General features: G+C 43.7%; 1 protein-coding gene across 1 annotated transcript in view; it reads right to left on the reverse strand.

Annotated features, from left to right (window-relative positions):
• The window catches only part of LOC120943167 (annexin A1-like), a 35080-nt gene extending 22704 nt beyond the window's left edge, over nt 1-12376 (reverse strand). Inside the window, exons 1-2 of the mRNA XM_040356307.1 lie at nt 12270-12376; nt 168-247 (exon numbers count right to left, since the gene is read on the reverse strand). Of these exons, the coding sequence (XP_040212241.1) occupies nt 168-233 (66 nt within the window). The 5' untranslated portion in view covers nt 234-247; nt 12270-12376. The remainder of the gene's footprint in view (nt 1-167; nt 248-12269) is intronic.
• Between the last annotated feature and the right edge of the window lie 10039 nt (nt 12377-22415).

Here is a 22415-nt window from a genome sequence, read left to right on the forward strand (position 1 = left end):
AAAATGCATTTGGAAAAGAGCCACTTCACACCAGCTACTACAACTGTATTGTAGTAGGTATCCTTGACAATTTTCTTCAGGGGATACAAGTTAATAGACAGCAGGAAGAAATGTCCATGGTTTGCATCTCTGCAATATCCATTTTGAAGACAGCTGGATCAACTTACAGCCACTGGTTCAGGTCCACCTTCTAGAAAATTAGCCTGAGCAAGGAATTGTTGCATAAAAGACATTTTGAATGAAGTGCCTATAAAAAAAAAAAAAAAAAAAAAAAAAAAAAAGTAAATTCACCAATAAAGAAAAAATGCAATTTAATCTAAAGCTGGACCATTCAAGCGGTCCATACAATAACAAGAGTTCATTTTTCACTTTAACCTCAGACCACGCATACCAAATTGATCAGTGCATAAAAGGTTTTTAGGAAGTCACCCTATTGATAGGTAGTCTTACAGCAGGAGGAAAGTTTGGAAGGGGGTAGCGCCAAGCACAACATTTTACATGAAAACAGCTTAGTCTCCGGACACACACACACACACACACACTTTTGTCCAATTCAGCCATGGCCATTTTAACAAGGTAATTCTGTTGACAAAGTGGGGGAGAGTTAGAACCTCTGTCAGGTGTGTATTGTCTGTTCCTCTTTTGGGAGGAGGATTCCCCTTAAATTTTTTGATGTGGTAACCACTGTCCTAGGGACAGGGAAATAAGCCCCGATGTGTGTTTCTGCTTGCCAACATTCATTGCAAAATTGAAAAAACATTGGGTGGAGTTGGCCTTCAATATTTGCTGCCATTTACTGAAAAAGCAGAGTTAGTTTACCGGTAACTGTTTCCAGTAGTTTTCCAAGGCAGCCCGAGAGATGGAGCTCCTCCTCCTAATCAGGAAACACATTGCCAATTAAATTTTGCCAATTAAATTTTCCTCCCCTTAAGGTGGTCCCTCAGGTCCCTGGTCAGTCACCCGAGAACTGAAGGCCGGAATCTGAAACGGTATAAAATATACAACACAACCCCACAAGGTTAGACATTTTAGGGTGGGATCGTGCTGCCTTGGAAGACTACTGGAAACAGTTACTGGTAAGAAACTGCTTTTTCCCCCAGTCATCTTCCAAGTCAGCCCTTGAGAGGATAATCAAGAACTCACCAAATCTAGGGTGGGATAACAGATTGGAGTTCTTTCCAACCAAAAGCCTGGTCCTGGCTGAAAATCAGATCCAGTCTAATGCTGAACAAAAGGTCGAGAATCTTGACCAGGTTGCAGCCCTGCAGATTTGTTCTGGAGTGGCTCCTGCCCTTTCTACCCATGAAGCTGCTAAAGCCCTTGTTGAATGAGCTTTAAGTTCTTTTGGCAGCGTTATCTCCATAACACTGTAGCACTCTAGTATGGCTGCCTTGATCCATCTGACAATTGTCTTTTTGGATGCTTGTTTACCCTTCAGTTGGCCTGCATACATGACAAAAAGCATCTGATGTTCTGAATTCATTAGTGACTTCTAAGTATTGAAGTACACACCTTCTGACATCCAGAAGACTTAGTTCCTGCTCTTTGCTGTTATTCTGTGAATTGCAAAATGAAGGCAAGACTATATCCTGGGATTTATGAAACGTTGACGTCACTTTTGGAGTAAATCCCGGATCTGTTTGGATGATTCGATTGTCATGAATCTTCAAAAAGGCTCTAACAGATAGGGCCTGTATTTCTCCTATCCTACGTGCGGTTGTGGTGGCTATGAGGAAAACTATTTGAGTTAGTCTTAAAGATGCATCTTGTAGCAGCTCGAAGCAAAGTTTGATGATCCCCTTGAGCACCACCGACAAATCCCACGTGGGACATTTGTGTCTTGGGCTGTTTGTATTTTGCTAGTGCCCTGCAAAAATGAGAGAGACCAAGGGGTCCTCTTGGAGCGTCTGTTCCAGATACGACAGCACTGCCATCTGAACCTTCAGTGTACCAAGCGCTTACCCTTTATCAGCGCCCTGCTGTAAAAACTCAAGGATGGTCGGTGTATCCATTTTTAGTCTTTTGTTTTCAGTGCACCAACTGTTAAACTTCCTCCAGGTCTTCTAAATTGCTCTGGTGTTTGGCTTCCTGCCACTCAGAAGTGTTGCCACCACTTTCTCAGAGTGTCCTTTTGATCTCAAGAGGTCCTCAGCAACCAGGCAGCCCATTTGAAACTTTGTTTTAGGCCTGTCAGGGGACCCAGTCACATGTCTGCCTGTGAGGTAGAAGCCACGGCTCTTCTGCCGAGAGACTAAGGAGTTGAGAACCAGGCTCTCTTGGGCCAGTATGGTGCGATCAGTACAAGTTTCATATGTTCCTGTAGAAACTTGTTTACCACCCACGGAATCAGATGAACCGGAGGGAGGGCATAGCATATTTTGACATTCCAAGGATTTTGGAGACAGTCTATCCCTAGAGGCCGATGTTGCCGATTTAGCGAGAAGAAACTCTTCACCTGAGCATTTTTTCAAGAGGCAAAGAGGTCTATGTTTGGCACTCAGCGGGCTGTAATTTCCCCGAACACCTCCAGGTGTAGTACCCATTCCTCTTGGGAGATCTCCTGGCTGCTGAGGAAGTCCGCTACTTGGTTGTCTTCCCATTTTAGATGGACTGCTCTTAGTGACAGCAGGTTCCCTTCTGCCCATCAGCAATATTTGATTGAAGATGTGGCTTAGGGATTGGCTTATTGTGCCCCCTTGCTTGTTCACACAAGCCATGGCTGGGGAGTTGTCTGAAAGTATCAGGATGCGACAAATTCTTAGCTGGTTATGGAAGAACTCTATGGCTTTGGCTATCGCCATAAGTTCTCTCCGTTTGAAGATGCCGGGGCTTCTTTCGGGGACCATCTCCCCTGCTAGGTGAGCTCCCCAACTGCTTGCATCTGGTCAATTTCCATAAGATCGGAAGTTACCAAGCCAGACCCCGATTTAAAATTTGTGTGGACCCTCCCACCACCACAGCGACCACTTCACGGATGTCGGGAGTAATACCGACTTGTCCAAATATTTCTCCAAGGCCCTGTACACATGATCAGTCCATCCGATGAAAACAGACTGAAGGCTGAAGTCTGATGGTCCTACACACCATCAGTTCAAAATCCGATCAAGTCCAACGCGGTGACGTAAAACACGACGTGCTGAAAAAAAAAAAAAAAAAGGAAGTTCAATGCTTCCAAGCATATGTCGACTTGATTCTGAGCATGCGCCGGTTTTGAACCGATGCTTTTGCGTACTAACCATTGGTTTTGACCGATCGGTCATCAGTTCCATTTTAAAGCAAGTTCTAAAACTTGACTGAAGGACAAAAGTCTGATGGGCCATACACACGGTAGGTTTGGACTGATCGTGTGTACAAGGCCTTAAAGAACCAAAGAGAAGATCTGAAGTGGTCTTAGATGGTACTTTGACATCAATACCAGCAGTCCAGTGGGCAGACCCAGAACCAACATCAGCTCTCTGATGGTAAAGGGAGAGGTTGTTCTGTATAGAACTCACCCTCCTGATGAGGGCCTTAAATCTTCTGCTCTATGGAACTGAGCAGATACCCAGGAACCGGATGTTCTGAGTGGGACACAGGTTTGATTTTTCTATGTTTAGAATCCAGCCTAGCGACTTCAGCCACAGTTGAGCTTCTGTGAAGTCTTTTATCAGCTGTGCTTCTGATGGTGCTGTGAACAGTAGGTCGTCCAAGTACGGTATTATGGTCATCTTCAACCTTAGAGGGCCCAGAGCTTCCGCCAACACCTTGGTGAATATCCTCGGTGACGAGGAAAACTCCGAAAGAGCTCTGTTCTGGAAGTGGTATTCCTTTCCCTCCATTTCCACTGCTAACCTTAGATATCTCTGGGATTCTTCTCGGATGGGAATGTGGAGATGTGTCCGAGATCCATGGTCGCCATGAATGTTTTTTTGCAGAATGTTTTTGACCAAGAATATGGATTCCATGCAAACATTTTTGTATTGAATCACTTTGTTCAAGGGCTTGGGATTTAGTATCAATCGAAACTTCCCGGAAGGTTTTTTCATCATGAAAACCCTTCCCCTGCCCCCCCTTCTCTGGGACTGGAGCAAGGACTTTCTGGTCCACCAGTTCCCCTTAGCAATAGTGGAAGAGCTTTGGCTTTTTCTGGATCCTGGGAAGTGTTAACAAAAATCTCTCTGGAAGACGACAATTGAATTCCATGGAGTAGCCCCTTGTGATAATGTCCAAAATAAATTGATTGGCTGTCTTCTGCCATTGAGGTAGGAAGGTAGTCAGTCTTCCACCTACTGGCCCTTTGTCATCACCGATTGGTGGTTTGGTTAGAAGAGCCAAAGAGGACATTACTCTTTGGTATCCCTTTGTGACCCATCCAGTTTTTAGGGTAGTCTCTTCTTGAGGACGTTCTCTTGGTCCACGAAAAAACCTTTTGTGAAGGCTTGCGTTCTCAGCAGGAAAGGTTTTCTTCCTGTCTGCGGTTCTTTCCAAGGCCTCATCTAGGCCTGAACTGAAAAGAAAATCCCCAGTAAATGGGAGATTGCACAACCTCGTTTTGGATGCAAAATCGCCTGTCCAGTTTCATACAAATCGCGTGTCTTGCTGCGACAGCTAGTAGTCCTGACCTTGCTGCCAACTTGATGGACTCTGTGGGTGCATCTGCAATGTAGCCAACAGGGATGAGCTTTGAGTTAGAGTCAAACTCATGTTCGACTCGAACATTGTCTGTTCGGCGAACAACAAACAATTTGGGGTGTTTGCGGCAAATTCGAAAAGCCGCGGAATACCCTATTAAAGTCTATGGGAGAAATCTAAAGTGCTAATTTTAAAGGCCAATATGCAAGTTATTGTCCTAAAAAGTGTTTGGGGACCTGGGTCCTGCACCAGACGACATGTATCCCAATGCAAAAAAAAAAAAGTTTTAAAAGGATGGCCGTTTTTTCGGGCACAGTGAATTTAATAAGGCCTAAAGTGAAATATTCCTTTAAATTTCGTACCTAGAGGGGTGTAAAGTAAGCATGTGAAATAGCGCATGTTTCCCGTACTTAGAACTGTCTCTGCACAAAGTGTCATTTCTGAAAGAAAATAAGTCATTTAAAACTGACTCGCGGCTATAATGAATTGTCGGCTCCCGGCAATTCAGAGAATTCATTCCTAAAAAGGCCTTCAGGTCTGGAATGGATATTAAGGGGAACCCTGCCGTCAATTAAAAAAAAAAAAAAAAAAAAATTAAAGTGGGGTTCCCCCCCCCCCCAAATATCCATTCCAGGCCCTTCAGGTTTGGTGTGGATTTTAAGGGGAACTCCACCCCAAATTTTAAAAAAATGCATATGCATGAAAGTTAAAAACCATGAGCCTTTACAACCACTGAATTCTGGTTTAAGAAATGTAGGGCTATGCAAGAAGTTAAGGAAGAGGAGAAAGTCCACAGATTAATTTACTAGTTGATTAATCTTTTTGACTATATTGGTTCATAATCTTTACCGATCAAAGAATCAGTGCATGAGCCAAAAATGACAGTTGCTCCAAATCAGATTTAAAAAAAAAAATACATTTTCAGCTCTGAATTGGGTGTGTCTGGACAGCAAAAAACAACAATTTCCAACTTCAGCCAAAGCTTCGCCTTGAGAAAAAAAAATAAAAAAATAAAAAGTGAGAAGCAGTTTTGTCATCAGGGAATCAACTGGGGAGATCTCTGCTCATTTTTTTTCCCTGACAGCAGGACAGAAAATTAGATCAGCAATCCAAGACAACTCATAGTACAAACCTCTCCATTATGAAAAATGTTGCTATATTGAAGTTTCCTTCAAAGAGATGTTCCATCAATGTCTGTCCCTCACATGGTCAGGTCTCCTTTTCCATTGATTAGTTTGTCATTTTTTTTTTTTTTTTTTTTTTGGTAGAATGCAGAGAATCATTTGAAATCAGAGTTGTTACATTTTATTGTGAGAATGCAACAATAGCCACAACATTTGGCTATCAAATTGAATCAAGACAGACAATATACAGTATGTTAGTACAAGTTGAGTGAGACCTGGTAGTGTTGGGTCTAGTGGTGTACAAAAAATATTTGAATGGATGATGATTGACTAGTAAGTAGCAAGCAAAGGGAAGGAGCCCTCAATTTTTAAGTCAACAAAAGCAATTGTAGTCGTCCGAGTAGATACACACGCAATTTTTATATAGCATTGTGTAGCAGGTGCCTCACGCTTCTCACCAGCTACCGCCAGGAACCAACGCTACACAGGCTCTCATAAAGAGACATAGCCTGTCGGCTCCTGCGATTCTCACCCCCTCTGTGTGAGAAGCACCCGCAGAAAGACTGGCCATCCATGCTGTTCCCTCCCCTGCTTTCCTATTGGCAGGGGGAGGGAGCCAATGAACAAGAGCTTCAAAAAGAGCAAAAGATTGTGGGACACAATCCTTAACACAAAACAGCCCCATAGGTTTTTCATGGGGCAGAACTGCATATCCCAGCATGCTCTGGGGGAAAAGAAGAAGACACCCAGAGGCCACAGTGTAATGTTCCTTCCAAGCATCCACAGCCAGTTGAAGACATCCTGCTTGAAGGGGATCCCAGGTGCATTCTCCTGGCACACCTGTACAGACAGCATGAAGTGTTCCAGTTGTGAGATAGCCAGTCAGGCTACCTGAAGAACTTGCCTCATCCAGGACTGTTCTTGGGCCTTAAATTGCAGGATTGGTGAGCGGGCACTTGCCCATTTTTACAGAGATAGACACTTAATGCAGATGTTGCCTGTGTTTATCTACACAAAAGAACACTGCTGTACTCAACCGCTGCCAGGCAGTAAAAGTGCTTTTTGCTCCATGAGTTACACAGCACACTTTGCATCACTCCTACCAAACAGGATTCCTAAGTGCACCAACTAAACTGGCTAGCCGAAGATTCAAGGTCTTCTTCCAGTTTCCAAGGGACTGAAGTTATTGGTGTCATAAGGGCACCCACAAACATACCCAGGGCTCAGTATATGTAGTACATGAGCGAGGTACACTATTGACCACTGAGCTAGATGCAAGGTTTTTGGTTTTGTGGGCCTGTGGTATCAGAAGACAGAAGGCAGCGGTCTGACGCCAGGGTCATTCTTCTGCTCTCCTCCTGCCTGGACTCAGAGCCCAATCCATTACAGTGTCTGTCATTTTGTGATCTGTCGATTGTTAAAGTGTTTTTCCTCTGCTCTCAGGATTATTCTTCAAGTACCCTGAGAGCCGCCAGACAGTACCGTTTAGTTCTATTGCTCTTGATCTTTAGTCATTATTGGACAGTTGACCCATTTGAGATACATTTGTCTACTGTTCAACCATTTTGTTACCCTTTCAAATAAATGTCACAGTAAAGACTATTTCTGTTTTACTACAATGTGTCTCATTGGTGGTGTTTGCACGAACATTATTGCCAGGTGTGCCAGAGGGACTGGGACTATTCCTGGGATTGAGAGGCAGAGTACATAACCAAACATATGTAAAGCAGCTCCTCCAGGGCATAGAGCTACAATTGCAATAGTATGTTGAGTTGTCTGACAATGTAGCACAGCCAATTAAACATAACATTAAGCTACATTTTTCATTGAAAACCTAATCTTGGGGTGTGTATAATTTTTTTATTATAATATATATATATATATATATATATATATATATATATATATATATATATATATATATATATATATATATATATATATATATATATATATATATATATATATATATATATATATATATATATATATATATATATATATATATATATTACAGAAACATGTTTTGGGGCAATACCTGAAGTTAGGCAGTTCAATACATAGATTACTTCACATAAAAGCTGCACATTAAACAAGATACACCACACACACACGAAAGGTTATGCAAATCTCAACCCAATCTCTAAGCTGATTATTTGCACATGTGGTTTCCTTTGGATCTAGCTTTTGAGAATGTCAGGGCCACGAAAGAAGTGGCCCCATGAGATTGCCACTCCGAACACCCATTTGTTTAATAAATACATTTTACAGTCAATAGAGGGCTATGATAATTGTTAAGTACATGTCTCCCTATGGCTGCTTTGCTGGTTCTTTCTGTTTTGCATTTCAGGTAACAAGCTGCCTGCTGTTACTAGGAAGATTTATCTCAGCTGCAGAGGACTGGATTGGTGACAAATCCTTTGGCGGGAAACATCTAGCCAATGAGTGTAACCTTTTACTTATATCCTCTCCTGTCACTGGGAGGAGTCAGCATTTACCTCAGTCTTCCTTCTGGATCTTTTGACCTGCTCTCCAACCCTCCCTCCCCTTTAATTCCCCTCGTCGCGGTCCCCCTTTATGTGGGTAATGTTGCCCACTTTGTAGGTGGACAGTGGTTGGTACGCTGTTACTTGTTTTATACAAGATATTACTGCTCGAGTCTTAGTGACTAAGCAAGTTGGTCTGTTATTGGGTACCAACAGTCCTGTTTGATATTGAAGATCTATCTTTTAGGGTAATGTTGCCCACTTTGTGGGTGGACAGTGGTTGGTAAACTGGTATTTGGTTGGTATAAGATATTTCTGCTTGAGTCTTATAGGTAGATTCAGGTACAATGGCCTTAACTTGCGGCAGCGTAGCGTGTTTAGACTACGCCGCCGTAAGTTAGCTAGGGAAGTCCATTATTCACAATGTACTTACCTGCTATGTTACGGTGGCGTAGCCTAAAGCGGGCGGGCGTAAGGGCTCCGAATTCAAATGTGTGTAAGGGGGGCGTGTTTTATGTTAATAAGGTTTGACCTTACTTTTGACGTTTTTTTTTACTGCGCATGCGCCTACATTTCCCAGTGTGCATTGCAGCTAAGTACGCCGCACGGCCTATTGATTTTGACGTGGACGTAAACAACGTAAATCCCGATTCACGGACGACTTACGTAAAAATTTCGAATTTCGACGCGGGAACGGCAGCCATACTTGACATTACTATTCCATGTAGGGCTAAACTCTAACTTTAGGTGGCCCATCTCTAACGTAAATGGTGTAAAAGTACTGCGTCGGCCGGGCGTACGTTTGTGAATCGGTGTATCTACTCATTTACATATTCTACGCCGACAGCAATGGAAGCGCCACCTAGCGGCCATCCGAAATACTGCAATCTAAGATAGGACGGCGCAAGCCGTCGTATCTTAGATATGTTTAAGCGTATCTCTGTTTGAGCATACACTTAAACATAAGTCGGTGTAGATTCTGAGTTAGGTCGGCTTATCTACTGATAAGCCGGCCTAACTCTTTGTGAATCTACCTATGAGTGACCAAGCATGTTGGTCTGTTAATGGTCAACAGCGATTTTGTTTGGTGTTTAAGTTCATTTCATAATTAAAATTGTTTTAAACCCAATAAAGGGGCCGCGGCCTAAACTTCTCCACAACCCTTGTGTTTTTTTATTTTAGGTATGTTCTTATGGTATGATGGGCATTGATAGGGTGTACAATCCCATATGGTTTTCTTGAATTTACCAAATATCTGAACTGTGTTAGTAACACACACACACACACACACACACACACACACACACACACACACACACACACACACACACACACACACACACACACACACACACACACACACACACACACACACACACACACACACACACACACACACACACACACACACACACACACACACACACACACACACACACACACACACACACACACACACACACACACACACACACACACACACACACACGAATGGCTCCAACTTACTGCTTTGCATTAATATTCTCCAGCTGGCTGCCCTGCTATTCCCCTGCTGGCTGCTGCTGAATCCCCATGATTGCTGGAATCCTATGGTCTTAAAAGATTATGTTCCACCCATCTTTAAAACATGTTCCAGCAGTTGCAGCCTCTCCCCCTCCTTGACAGTGAGCAGGGGGACCTTCTCCCCCTGCCTGCTGTCGTCATTTGGAAATGGTGACAATAGCATGGAGCTCTGCCCACACGGATGTGTCATTCATTCACAGCTTGTAGCTGTAGCTCAGTTCATTTATAAGCTCTGCAGCTTGTAAACAGTCAGCTCTTATGGGAGCTACAGGGCTTGTCTGATCAGGCTCCTTGGGTAAAATAAAAAATTGGAGCCAGTGCCTACCAGCCTGTTAGGGGGTTTAGAATGCTGGGGGCATGGCTTAAGGTCATGTGACTGCCTGTCATGGCAGTTACATGGTTTGAAAGCTCACAATCAACTTTCAGAAGTTTTCTGTTAGCCACCGGTAACGGTCGGGAGCAAGGGCAGGGCGCGCCCCCTCTCCGCACAGCACTGTTTGCACAAATATGTGGCCACCCTGCGCCAAGGCCCGGTTGCTGAGAGGCATCATTTGCGTGCGAGCAGCACCAAGGAGTTAAAAAGTCTAAAGTATTTACCTTAATTGATTATAGCTCACCACAGTGAGGGGAGGCTTTACTGCGGTGGTCAGTGACGTGCTCTCCCCCTCCTGGGAACTACATCTGTGCGGCAGGATGCACTCTACGTGTTCGAGACCTCAAGGAGGTGTGTATTACTGGGCGTGCCGCAATGCATACTGGTAAATGTAGTTCTTACATGAACAAGCGCCGCAAACCAGAAAGTGAATGAGAGAACAGAAACTAGAATGCCGGAGGTGATAGATGAAGGAATTTAATAGGTATTTACTCGTTTAACAGAATCATTACTCTATTCTGTATGTCTACCTTGCAGACAATTTTAGCCAAAAAAAAAAAAAATAACTATGTCCCCTATTTTGTAGGCGCTATAACTTTTGCGCAACCCAGTCACTATATGCTTATTGCGATTTTTTTTTTTTTACCAAAAATATGTAGAAGAAGAATACGGCCTAAACTGAGAACATTTTTTTTTTTTTTTTTTTTTAAATGGGATATTATAGCAAAAAGTAAAACATTTTTCTTCAAAATTTACGCTCTTTTTTTGTTTATAGCACAAAAAATAAAAACCGCAGAGGCGATCAAATACCACCAAAAGAAAACTCTATTTGTGGGCAAAAAAGGACATCAATTTTGTTTGGGAGCGACGTCGCACGACCGCGCAATTGTCAGTTAAAGCGACGCAGTGCCGGAAGCTGAAATTTCACCCGGGCAGGAAGGGGGTTTATGTGCACAGTAAGCAAGTGGTTAAAACCCCTTTAACGCAAAAGTGGCTAAACATGCATTAATGCAAAATGCTTCCAAGTGTTTTCTTTTTACAGCCTCTGGCTTCAGTACTGGCTTTGCAGCTCATTTTTTTTTTTTTTTTTTTTTAAAACACCTTGTGTGCATGAGGCCTAAACGTAATGCAAATGTTGTACAAGGTGATTGTTTACAATTTGAAGCAACCAAGTTTTCAAAACGGAATAGGAAACAATGTATGCTCACACCTTATACATAAGGAATTTCACTAACTACAAACAGCAGCAAAGCCTTCATCTTCGACAGTTTTACAGGCAAGTAAAAGATTGGCTTTCATCATCCTAGAAAGTGCAGGTGTAAAAGTAGTTAGTGTTTCTGGAGAACTAAGGAACATGAAGAGTCAATTTGAATGAGGAGAAGTCATATGTCATGTACCGCCCGAGGCAATAATTGCCACGACACACCCTGCGCCACCGCCCACAGAGCTCGTAAGAACAATGCTACAAAACAGCGTTGTACTAAAAAAACGTAGACATACAATCCGTATGGTTTGCGTGTGTATTTTATACATTTACTTTTGAGCCCAACATACACAGTATGGCACTATACTGCCATCTTTGCAGTTAGTACAGGGTTAACAGAAACTTGGCAGAAAATCTCAAAGTCTGGTTAATATTTCCTCATTGGAAAAAAAAAAAAAATCCTTTGAATGTTAAACTGAGACACTTCCACAGCTTGTTGTTACTTGTCGGTTTCCAGCGCTGTATTATACAGAAACGGATATGTTGAAAAGACAGATACAACAAAAGATACAAGCGCACGCCCTATAACTAGACATTGGACAGAAAACATTCTTTCCTTACACCAAGAAATAATGCAATACAAAAAATATATATATATATATATATATATATATATATATATATAGTACAGTACAGTACAACACAGGGATAGCGCAATCAATCAGAATTTAGTTGCTATAAATCCAATCTGATTTTGTTATTAGAAGTAAATGCACTCAGTTCCTTGCTCTGTTACATTGAGTGAGACTAGGTGTCTCTGCAGCTTTTTTGTTTGTTTTGTGTTTATGCAGCTTTCTTTTCTACAAAGCATAATGAGTTAATAAAAAAGTATTAAAACTAGAACCCACCTTGTGATCTTTTCAGAGACTGATGGTTTACAATCTGGGAAGTAGAAGACTGCAGTCTTGAGCTCTTGGCTTTTATAAAGAAGTTGAACAAACCACACCTAGTAACAGCACATACCTCTGAAATTGCTGGGATTGGTTGGCAAGCTAAGGGCTGTTTCAAGCAGCAATGCAAAAACTAACAGCAGATTATTTCCATCACAGAAACTTTCTGGCATTTTCTTATGGAAGGGCGTTTAGTACAATACAAATATCTGCAGCCTTTAGAAATTGACAGAATGATGTAGCGGATTTATAGTAATTATACAGAGCTGTAGTTATAGGCATAATAAATGGCTGAAAGCAAAACATTTATATAAACATAAAGTATGAGTCATACAAATAAACCAAGATAACGGTCAGTGTTATATGAGCTACTGGGCTTTTAACCAGTTTTAGGGCTCATTCACACTAATATTTTTTACAGATACTTAATTAGTGCCTTAACGTTAAGCAACACTTTACATTATATATTTATATATATATATATATACACATATATATATATATATATATATATATATATATATATATATATATATATATATATATATATATATATATAATGTATTGTACACTACTACACTCACATCAGTCCCAGCACTCAAAGAGCTTACAATCTAATGCACGATCGGAATTTCCGTGGATTTTTTTTTCAGACGGAATGTTGGCTCAAACTTGTGTTGCAAGAACGTGGCGACGTACAACACTACGACGAGCCGAGAAAAATTAAGTTCAATGATTCCGAGCAGCATGCGTAGAATTTTTGCGCGTCAGAATTGCATAAAGACGATCGGAATTTCCGACAAGAACTTTTGCCGTCGGAAAATTTGAGAACCTGCTCTCAAATTTTTGCTATCGGAAATACCGTCAGAAAATGTCCGATGGGGCCTACACACAGTCGGAATTTCCGACCAAAAGCTCACATCGAACTTTTCTTGTCGGAAATTCCGATCGTGTGTACGCGACATAAGGTCCATAACTCACATATACTGAGGAGGAGTTTTTCAAGCACTTTTGCATAAAAAAAAATGAAAAGCACAAGAAAAATGCATCCGTTTAAAATGAATACATTCGTTCACACTTGGGCGGTGTGCTTCCATTAGGGTTGCCCCCTCATCCCTTTAAACCTGAACACATATGAATTAAGCCTCGTACACTCACAATCGGATTTTACGACGGGAATTGTGTGATGACAGGCTGTTGGAGGAAAATCTGACCGTTTGTATGCTCCATTGGACAATTGTTGTCGGATTTTCTGCCGACAAATTTTGGATGGCAGGCTTTAAAAAATTTCCGCGTACACAAGTCCGTCGGACAAAAGTCCAAAGTACACACGTGCTCGGAATCAATGCTCACCAAACACGACATTAGCAGAAGGTGCCCAAAGGGTGGCACTCAAAAGCTGAAAAAACACCTACGTTCGCGTTTGTTGGCCGACAAGTGTGTGCCATTTGTATGCAAGACACGTTTTTGGCCAAAGCCCTTCGGACAAAAGTCAGTGGCTTTGTCTGCGGAAAATCCGATCTCGTCTGTACGAGGCTTTTTGTGTACGAGGCTTTACACAGGTTCTGAGGCTAATTTAATGCAGATAAGGTACCAAGTGAGTTTAATTGCCACCTTAATCATCCACAGAACCTGTGTAATTATTATGTGTTCCGTTTTAAAGGAATTAAGTGGCACATCCTGCTTGCGGTATTTTTGGAGCATGCTTTGAGATTTAAAAAAGACACACCAAAAATGCACCTTCCCATTGAAAGCAATGGATACGCAAAGGAAAATGCAGCGAAAACGCACCAGCAATGTGTTTTTAGGGAGGTTTTTCACATGTCCTTTAAAAAACGCACCAAAAAAACCACGCTAAAATCGCATATGCGTTTTTGCACCAGGTCATTGTGAGAGTAGCCTGAGGCCAATTTAGACAGGCACATGGACAACATGCAAATACCAGGCAGGTAGTGTCGTGGTTGGGATTTGAACTAACAACCTTAGTGCTAACCACTTAGCCACAGTGCTTCTGCACTGGATAAATGCAGGTCCCTGCAAGGGCACATGGATATAAATATATATATATGTATACAGTGGGTATGGAAAAGAATCAACCCCCTTTAAAATAATTAAATTTCGTTGCTTTGCAGCCTGAAATGAAGACAGACACAGTTTTTGATTTATCCAACTGTATTTACTAGTGCAACTTCCAAGTGAAAGATATAACACCAACATGTCAGAAACTGTTTAAAAAAAATTCAAAAACAATCACTGAGTTGGAAAAGGGATCACTCCCTTGTGTCAGTATTTTATTGAACCACCTTTTGCTTTAATTACAGCCTTGAGCCCTCATTCACACTGAACACGGCTTTGAAATCATTCAAGTTTATTTGAAATCGCACAATTTCAAAGCCGCATTTCAGTCCAACTTCAGGGGGCAACTTGAAAGACATCTGTGTGGGTTCATGCACAGATGTCTATGGGAATTGCCCCCAAAGTCGCCAAAAGTAGTGCAGGAACTACTTTTGGAAATCAGTGTTGTACCAATTGGGACGCTCCTATTGCCGGCAATAGGCTCAGATTTGACATGCGATTTGACCTGATGTGAACGGGGGCTTAGTCTGTTGGGATATGGCTCTACTAACTTTGCATATCTAGACTTTTCAATATTTGCCCACTCTTCTTAGCAGAACTGTTCAAGTTCAGTTAAAATTTATGGTGACCATTTGTGGACTGCATTCTTCAAGTCATTCCACAGATTTTTTATGGGGAATTACGTCTGGGCTTTGACTAAGCCATGCAAGGACATTCATCTTTTTCATTTGATCATTTTTTTGCTGTGTGCTTTGGGTTACTGTCATGTTGGAAGGTAAACTTTCTTCTCATTGACAACTTTCTGGCAGAGGGCAGCAGATTTTCCTGAAGAATTTGATGGTATTTTGCCCCATTCATTTTTCCTTCTGCCCTGACAAGTACTCCAGTCCCTGCTGCAGAGGTATACCCCATAACAGGATATTATCACCTCCATGCTTTATTATAGGAATGGTGTTATTTGGATGGTCATCTGTACTGGATTTCCGTCAAACATAACGTTTGGTGTTGAGGCCAAATATTGTAAAATTACTGTAATTTTCCTTTCCTGACGCCAAACTATGGCAGTATACTAGTGAAAGAGCTCCGCCTCTTGACCACTCCCTCAGGACCAGTGTATAGCATAAATTAAAGTTGGAGAAAGTCTGCTCGACTGGGCAAACCCTAGGACCAGCATGGGCCCAGCAGCCAAACCCCAGGACCAGCACTGGCCCCAACATCCAAACCCCAGGACCCCGCTCCAGCAGCCAGACCCCAGGACCAGTATGGGCCCATCACCAGACCCCAGCTCCAGCAGCCAGACCCTTGGCCCTAGCAGCCAGGCCTCACGACAGCAGCCCAGCCCCAGCAGCTGTGGATTAGGCTGCAATCCATGAGCACTGGTAAGGCTGCATTCCATGGGAACTAGAAAGTTCCTGCATTTAATTGGGGGAGGTTGGTGCCAGTGCGAAGCGTCTCCTCCCTGAAATTAGTTTTTGCATGTTGGGATGTCTGATATAACCTACAGTGCACAGTGGCCCAGGGCCTGTAATATACTTCATTTTGTACCAGGGGCATATCATGAAATCAGTGGGCTCCAGGCACTGAGGAAAAAAAATGTGACTCGCAAAGGTCACCTCAGCGAACAGTAGGCATAAATTGCGTTAAATATTGGGTGTGGTTAGAGTCTGAGATGACACAGTGCAAAATGTGGTAATGTTAAATAGGGAATATGGGGAAAAGGGGAATAGGAGTTTCAAGGCTCTCCTTTTCCTCATGGGATAACAGCAGCAGGGGTTTCAAGTCTCCCCTCAGGTCAGGGTCTTGTGGCCTTTGGAGAAGTCTTGTGACTGCCTGAAAGGGGGAGCCTTAAAATGGGATGGAAGGTTCTAGAACCCCCAGAGGTCCCTATATAAGGGGGGTATAGCTGTAGGATCTCAGGCAAAAGAGCTTCCCTCTGAGCCCGCAGCTTTATACCTCCTAAGGCGGCATGAAGACCTTGCTTCGGCAGCTTCTTGAGCGGGCCGAGGCTGAAGGCGGAGAAGGCTGAATCCGATGATGCCATTCCTTACCTCCGGACGATGGCGGCAGGGGTCCCTTTGTGGATAAAGCCGCGGCAAGTGAAGTGGATGCCAGCAGCGCAGCAGAGTCCCCCCCGGGAAGAAGATGTGGAGGTCCTGGAGGTTCCTGGTTCTGGGTCAGCATTTCGTAACTGCCGAAGGAGGAACCATGGAGGTCGCGAGGTGGGACCGAAGAAGGAGGAGCCAGAAGAGGCCGTACAGTCCACTGGCTCCCTCCAGATGAAGAGGAAGAGTGAAGATGCAGCTGCCTCCACCCGCACCGTTGTCAAGACTAGGGATGAGCCGAACACCCCCCCCCTGTTCGGTTCGCACCAGAACCTTCGAACGGACCGACCGTTCGCGCGAACATTTAGAACCCCATTGACGTCTATGGGACTCGAACGTTCGAATTCAAAAGTGCTAATTTGAAAGCCTAATATGCAAGTTATTGTTGTAAAACATGTTTGAGAACCCCGGTTTTGCCCCAGGGAACATGTATCAATGGAAAAAAAAGTTTTAAAAATTGTAGTTTTTTCTGGAGCAGTGATTTTAATGATGCTTAAAGTGAAAAAAAAAAGAAAAATTCATTTAAATATTAGACATGTGCACAACAAAAAATTTCTTATTTTTTGTTCCGTTTCGTCTCGTTCCATAGATTCGTAAAGATTCGTAATTCCGTAAGACTCAAGTTTTCCTATTCGGACCCGTTCGTATTTCGTAAGACGCAAGTTTTCCTATTCGGACCTGTTCGTATTTTCGTAACAGTTTTATTTTCGTTTATACTGAATGATTCGTAATTCTGTCTAATTTATTTTCGTTGATTCGAAATTCGTAATTTTGTTCGATAATAATTTTTGTTTAATGGATTCGTAATTTTGTATTTTCGTAAATACATAGCAACACGCGGCTAATCCATATTAAGATATACTTTCTCTTAAGCCCCGTACACACGGTCTGACTTTTTGCCAACAAATGTCAAAATGAGCGTTTTCCAAAAAATCTGACCGTGTGTACGCTCTATCGGACAAACTTTTTTGGTTTTAAAAGTCCGGCCAACTCCCTTCAGACAAAAATCCACGGAAAAGTTTGTTTGAAGTCCGATCGTGTGTACGAGGATTTACACTGTACAATGTGACTCAGCACAAAAGAGATAAGCTGATTGGCTAAGATATTAAGTAATCACTCACTGACTACACTGCCCAGTGTCCATTCAAAAGAACGATACAAGTACACAAATTTACGAACAGACAAAGAAACGGATTTACAAAACACACAAATGAAAATACAAACATACGAATGAAAATACGAACAGACAAAGGATTTAAAATATGGAATGCAAATCGTTCGTTATAGATGTCATTTTCGTTCTTTTGCTTTTTCGGGGGTTTCGTATTTTAGTAAGATTGTCCAATCATACGTTCGTATTTTCGCTTGTTTGTTATTTTACTTATTCGTAATTCCGTAATTTTCATATTTTGGGTCTTTCAGCTTTTCGGATGTTCGAATTGATACGAATGTACGAAAACTAACAAATTCGTACGAAAATCCATTCGTTACGAACGGGAACGCACATGTCTATTAAATATCGTGCCTGCTGGGTGTCTATAGTATGCCTGTGAAGTGGCACATGTTTAGAACTGTCCCTGCACAAAATGAGATTACTATAAGAAAAAAGTAATATAAAACTGCTTGCGGCTTTAATGTAATGTCTGGTCCCTGCAATATGGATAAAAATCATTGAGAAAAATAGCACAGACACAGACAGTACACACACACCACGTAGCTTTAGGTGCACACTGCAGAGGACAATGGCAGTATACACACCACGTAGCTTTAGGTGCACACTGGAGAGGACACGGGCAGTACACACACCACATAGCTTTAGGTGCACAATGCAGAGGACAATACCATGTAGCTTTAGGTGCACACTGCAGAGGACAATGGCAGTACACACACCACGTAGCTTTAGGTGCACACTGCAGAGGACACGGGCAGTGCACACACCACGTAGCTTTAGGTGCACACTGCAGAGGACAATGGCAGTACACACACCACGTAGCTTTAGGTGCACAGTGCAGAGGACACGGGCAGTACACCACGTGAGAATACTGCAGCTAGCACAATCACCTGCCTGCCTGTCAGTAAATTAGGAAGAGCTGATCTAGCTAAACTATACAGTGTATAAATATATATACACACAACACCTGGGATGCATATATATCCTCTACACACTGTAACTTTAACTGACTAGCCTGCCTGCCTGCTCTATCTACCTACAAAAAATGACACTCTCTCTCTCTCTCTCTGTCTTCTCTCTCTTAACCACACTACACAAGGCTGACCTGCAGGCGGCCTTTTATAGTGTAGGGCGTGTACTAAACCCCCTGAGCCATAATTGGCCAAAGCTTTGGCCAATTATGGCTCTCTGTTTTTTGCAAGCTGTGATTGGCCAAGCATGCGGGTCATAGTGCATGCTTGGCCAATCATCAGACAGCAATGCACTGCAATGCCGCTGTGAATTATGGGCCGTGACATGCCACTCGAACTTGGCGCAAACGGCCCAAAACGTTCGACTCGAATACAAAGCTCATCCCTAGTCAAGACAGCCTGCAATGCCAGGCTGTCGGAAGTGCCCAGAGCAGCCGTGGGTTCTAACCCAGGCTTAGTCAGGGCAGTGAGATCCCCAATTGCAGTCTCAGCTGATTCTGTTCAAGGTCCTATGGTAACTAATGTACAAGATGCCAATATCGCTGGTGAGTCTTATCAAATTAACCTTTCATCATCTTCATCCTCTACTCTGTTACATTTAATTTCTAGCTTATCTCCTATTGCATCTCACAAACCAGTGTTAGAGAAAAATGATGTGGCGGCTTCTGAATGGGCAGGTAGTTCTGGGGTCACTGGGCCCGGGCAGGTTAATTTACAATTTGGACCTTCACCTCCTTTTCAGGTGCTGTCTTAGAACAATTCTACATTGCATAAAGTGCCTAAGAGCTGTGGGAAAGATGCTGTGCCCTGTACATTGTCCCCATTGGGTTTTCATCTGTCCACCAGCACAAAGGAAAATATTTGGCGTGGTGAATTTGTAGATATCCTATGATTACTTTCTTCACAAAAAGAATACTATTCTTGTCTGGAAAAAGATAAAAGCGAAAATGATAAGAAAAGACCAGTTGCTAGGACATTTAATAATTGGCTTCAAGCATTCTCTATTTATGCTAGCATTACATGCAAAAAATTTCCAGAGCGGAGCTCGGGACTTTTCCAGCATGCAGATATTATCTTAGAGGCTTATAGAAATTTTGGGGGTTTATCGTGGTATTTCTGCAATTAATCTTTTAGGCCCCTTTCACACTGAGGCGGGAGGTGCGCTGACGGTATAGCGCCACTATTTTTAGCGGCGCTATACCGTCGGAATTGACACAGAAATTGCGGTGGTATTCGGCCGCTAGCAGTGCCGGTGGTAATACTGCAGTGTCCCATTGTTTTCAATGGGAGGGAGTAGTGGAGGAGCGGTAAACACACCGCCAGCGCATCGCCTCAGTGTGAAAGCCCTTGGGCTTTCACATTGAGACTACAGGGCAGGAGTTTTTTAGGTGGTATTTAGGCGCTATTTTTAGCACTAAACCGCCTGAAAAACTCCTCAGTGTGAAAGGGGTCTTAGACAAAAAATGGCTGTACATCCCTCTATTCAGTGGGGTAATACAAATATAGGGCTTTGGTTAAATTTATTTGTCCCTCAGAAACCAATGGTGCCTCGTTTGAACAACACATTGGGGTTGATTTACTAAGCCTTTGCGCCATGAATCATGCGCAACGGCCGTTATGGCATTTACTAAAGGAATGCGCCGGCAATGCAGCGCAATTCCGAATTTACTATAATGCCGAATGCGCCCAGGAGGGGGCACACGGTGTGGTCCATAGTGGCGCACGGCATCTAGAAATTTAAATAAAAAGTGTTTGGGGGTGAGTTTATTATGGGGGGATGTGGGATGATGTGGGGAAGTGTAGTGACATGTGTTGTGTAACTTATACGGCCTGAATAGAAAGTGAAAGTGACTTTTGCAAAAAACAGCTGCTGCGTCTGCTAGTACATTTAAACCTGCGGGAGGTTTATTTGTGTACTGCGCATGCGTGAACGGCATATTCGGCCATTCAGGTGCGTCTCTTCACTACGCCGGCAAAATATTGGTAAATATCAAGTGGTGTAGCTGCCTTTGCGTGGTTTGAAGAGGAGCACCTGAATGGCAGAATCTTTTTTAAGTTACGCTGATCATGAAGGGGAACTCCGCGCCAAATTTGAAAAAAAAAATGACGTGGGTTCCCCTTCAGGAACATACCAGGCCCTTAGGTTTGGTATGGATTGTAAGGGGGAACACATACGCCGAAAGAACGGCGTGGGGGTTCCCCCAAAATCCATACCAAACCCTCATTCGAGCATGCCGCTTGGCCGGTCAGGAATGGGGGTGGGGACGAGCGAGCGCCCCCAACTCCTGAGCCATACCAGGCCGCATGCCCTCAACATGGGGGGGTGGGTGCCCTCCACCCCAAAGCACCCTTGTCCCCATGTTGATGGGGACAAGGGCCTCTTCCCGACAACCCTGGCTGTTGGTTGTCGGGGTCTGCGGGCGGGGGGCTTATCGGAATCTGGGAGCCCCCTTTAATAAGGTGTCCCCCAGATACCGGCCCCCCACCCTATGTGAATGAGTATGGGGTACATCGTACCCCTACCCATTCACCTGAGGGAAAAATGTTAAGTTCAAAAAACACAATATACAGATTTTTTAAGTAATTTATTAGTCAGCTGGGGGGGTCTTCTGCCGGGCCCCCCTTTCTTCTTTAAGCTCTTTTACAAGGTGGGGGTGGGCCCGGTCTTTTCTGCCGTTTTCTGCCGGGGGGAGCCGATGTCTTCTGCCGGGGGCCCCCTCCCCCTTTCTTCTTTAAGCTCTTTTTCAGGGGGGGTAGACCCGGACGTCACCGCTGTCTTCTGCAGGGGAGGGAGCCGGACTTTACAGCTGTCTTCTGCCGGGGGGGGGGGGGGGGGGACACCGGACTCATTCACATAGGGTGGGGGGGGCGGTATCTGGGGGCCACCTTATTAAAGGGGGCTCCCAGATTCCGATAAGCCCCCCGCCCGCAGACCCCGACATCCAACAGCCAGGGTTTTTGGGAAGAGTCCCTTGTCCCAATCAACATGGGGACCTAGGGTGCTTTGGGGTGGGGGGTGCAGTGCCCCCCTGCCCCAAAGCACCGACCCCCCCATGTTGAGGGCATGCGGCCTGGTACAGCTCAGGAGGGGGCGCTTGCTCGTCCCCACCCCCATTCCTGACTGGCCAGGCGGCGTGCTCGGATAAGGGTTTTTGGGGGCACCCCCACGCCGTTTTTTCGGCGTAGGTGTTCCCCCTTACAATCCATACCAAACCTAAGGGCCTGGTATGCTCCTGAAGGGGAATCCTCAGCTGGTTCAGCAGGAACTGCCTGAGATTTGAACCATTAATCAGCAGATTCTCTTATGATTACCACTAGTGGTTGCTGTATAGCCACTAGTGATAATCACTGTTTGTCGGGAGAATACAATTGCTGGGCAGGAGGGCTATTCCCCTGTCAGCACAGTCTGTGTTGATGGGGGAATCATGCAAGTTTCTTTCCTGCAATCTGTGGATGCAGGAAAGAAATTTGCACCGTATATTACCTGCCTAACTGAAAGTGAAAGTTAAATTGTGAATGTCTTGAAAGAACAGGAGAGGGGGAGGGAGACAGATGGCGGAGAGAACGGATGGAGATAATGCAGTTCAGTGATTACAGTGTACTGCCGTCTGCAGTGCACGCACTTACCCACGGTCCAGGCTAGAATCTCAAGCATCATTCACGCACAGCCAGGAATGCTGCTGATTTTCATATTTCCCGCCCACACATCCCCTCTCTTCAGATACAGCACGCCGGGATAGTGTGAGTGGGACTGGAAGGAGGAGCTGTATTCCTCCCTGCTCGT

Source organism: Rana temporaria, chromosome 1, assembly GCF_905171775.1.
Source record: "Rana temporaria chromosome 1, aRanTem1.1, whole genome shotgun sequence".
NCBI classification, from domain to species: domain Eukaryota; kingdom Metazoa; phylum Chordata; class Amphibia; order Anura; family Ranidae; genus Rana; species Rana temporaria.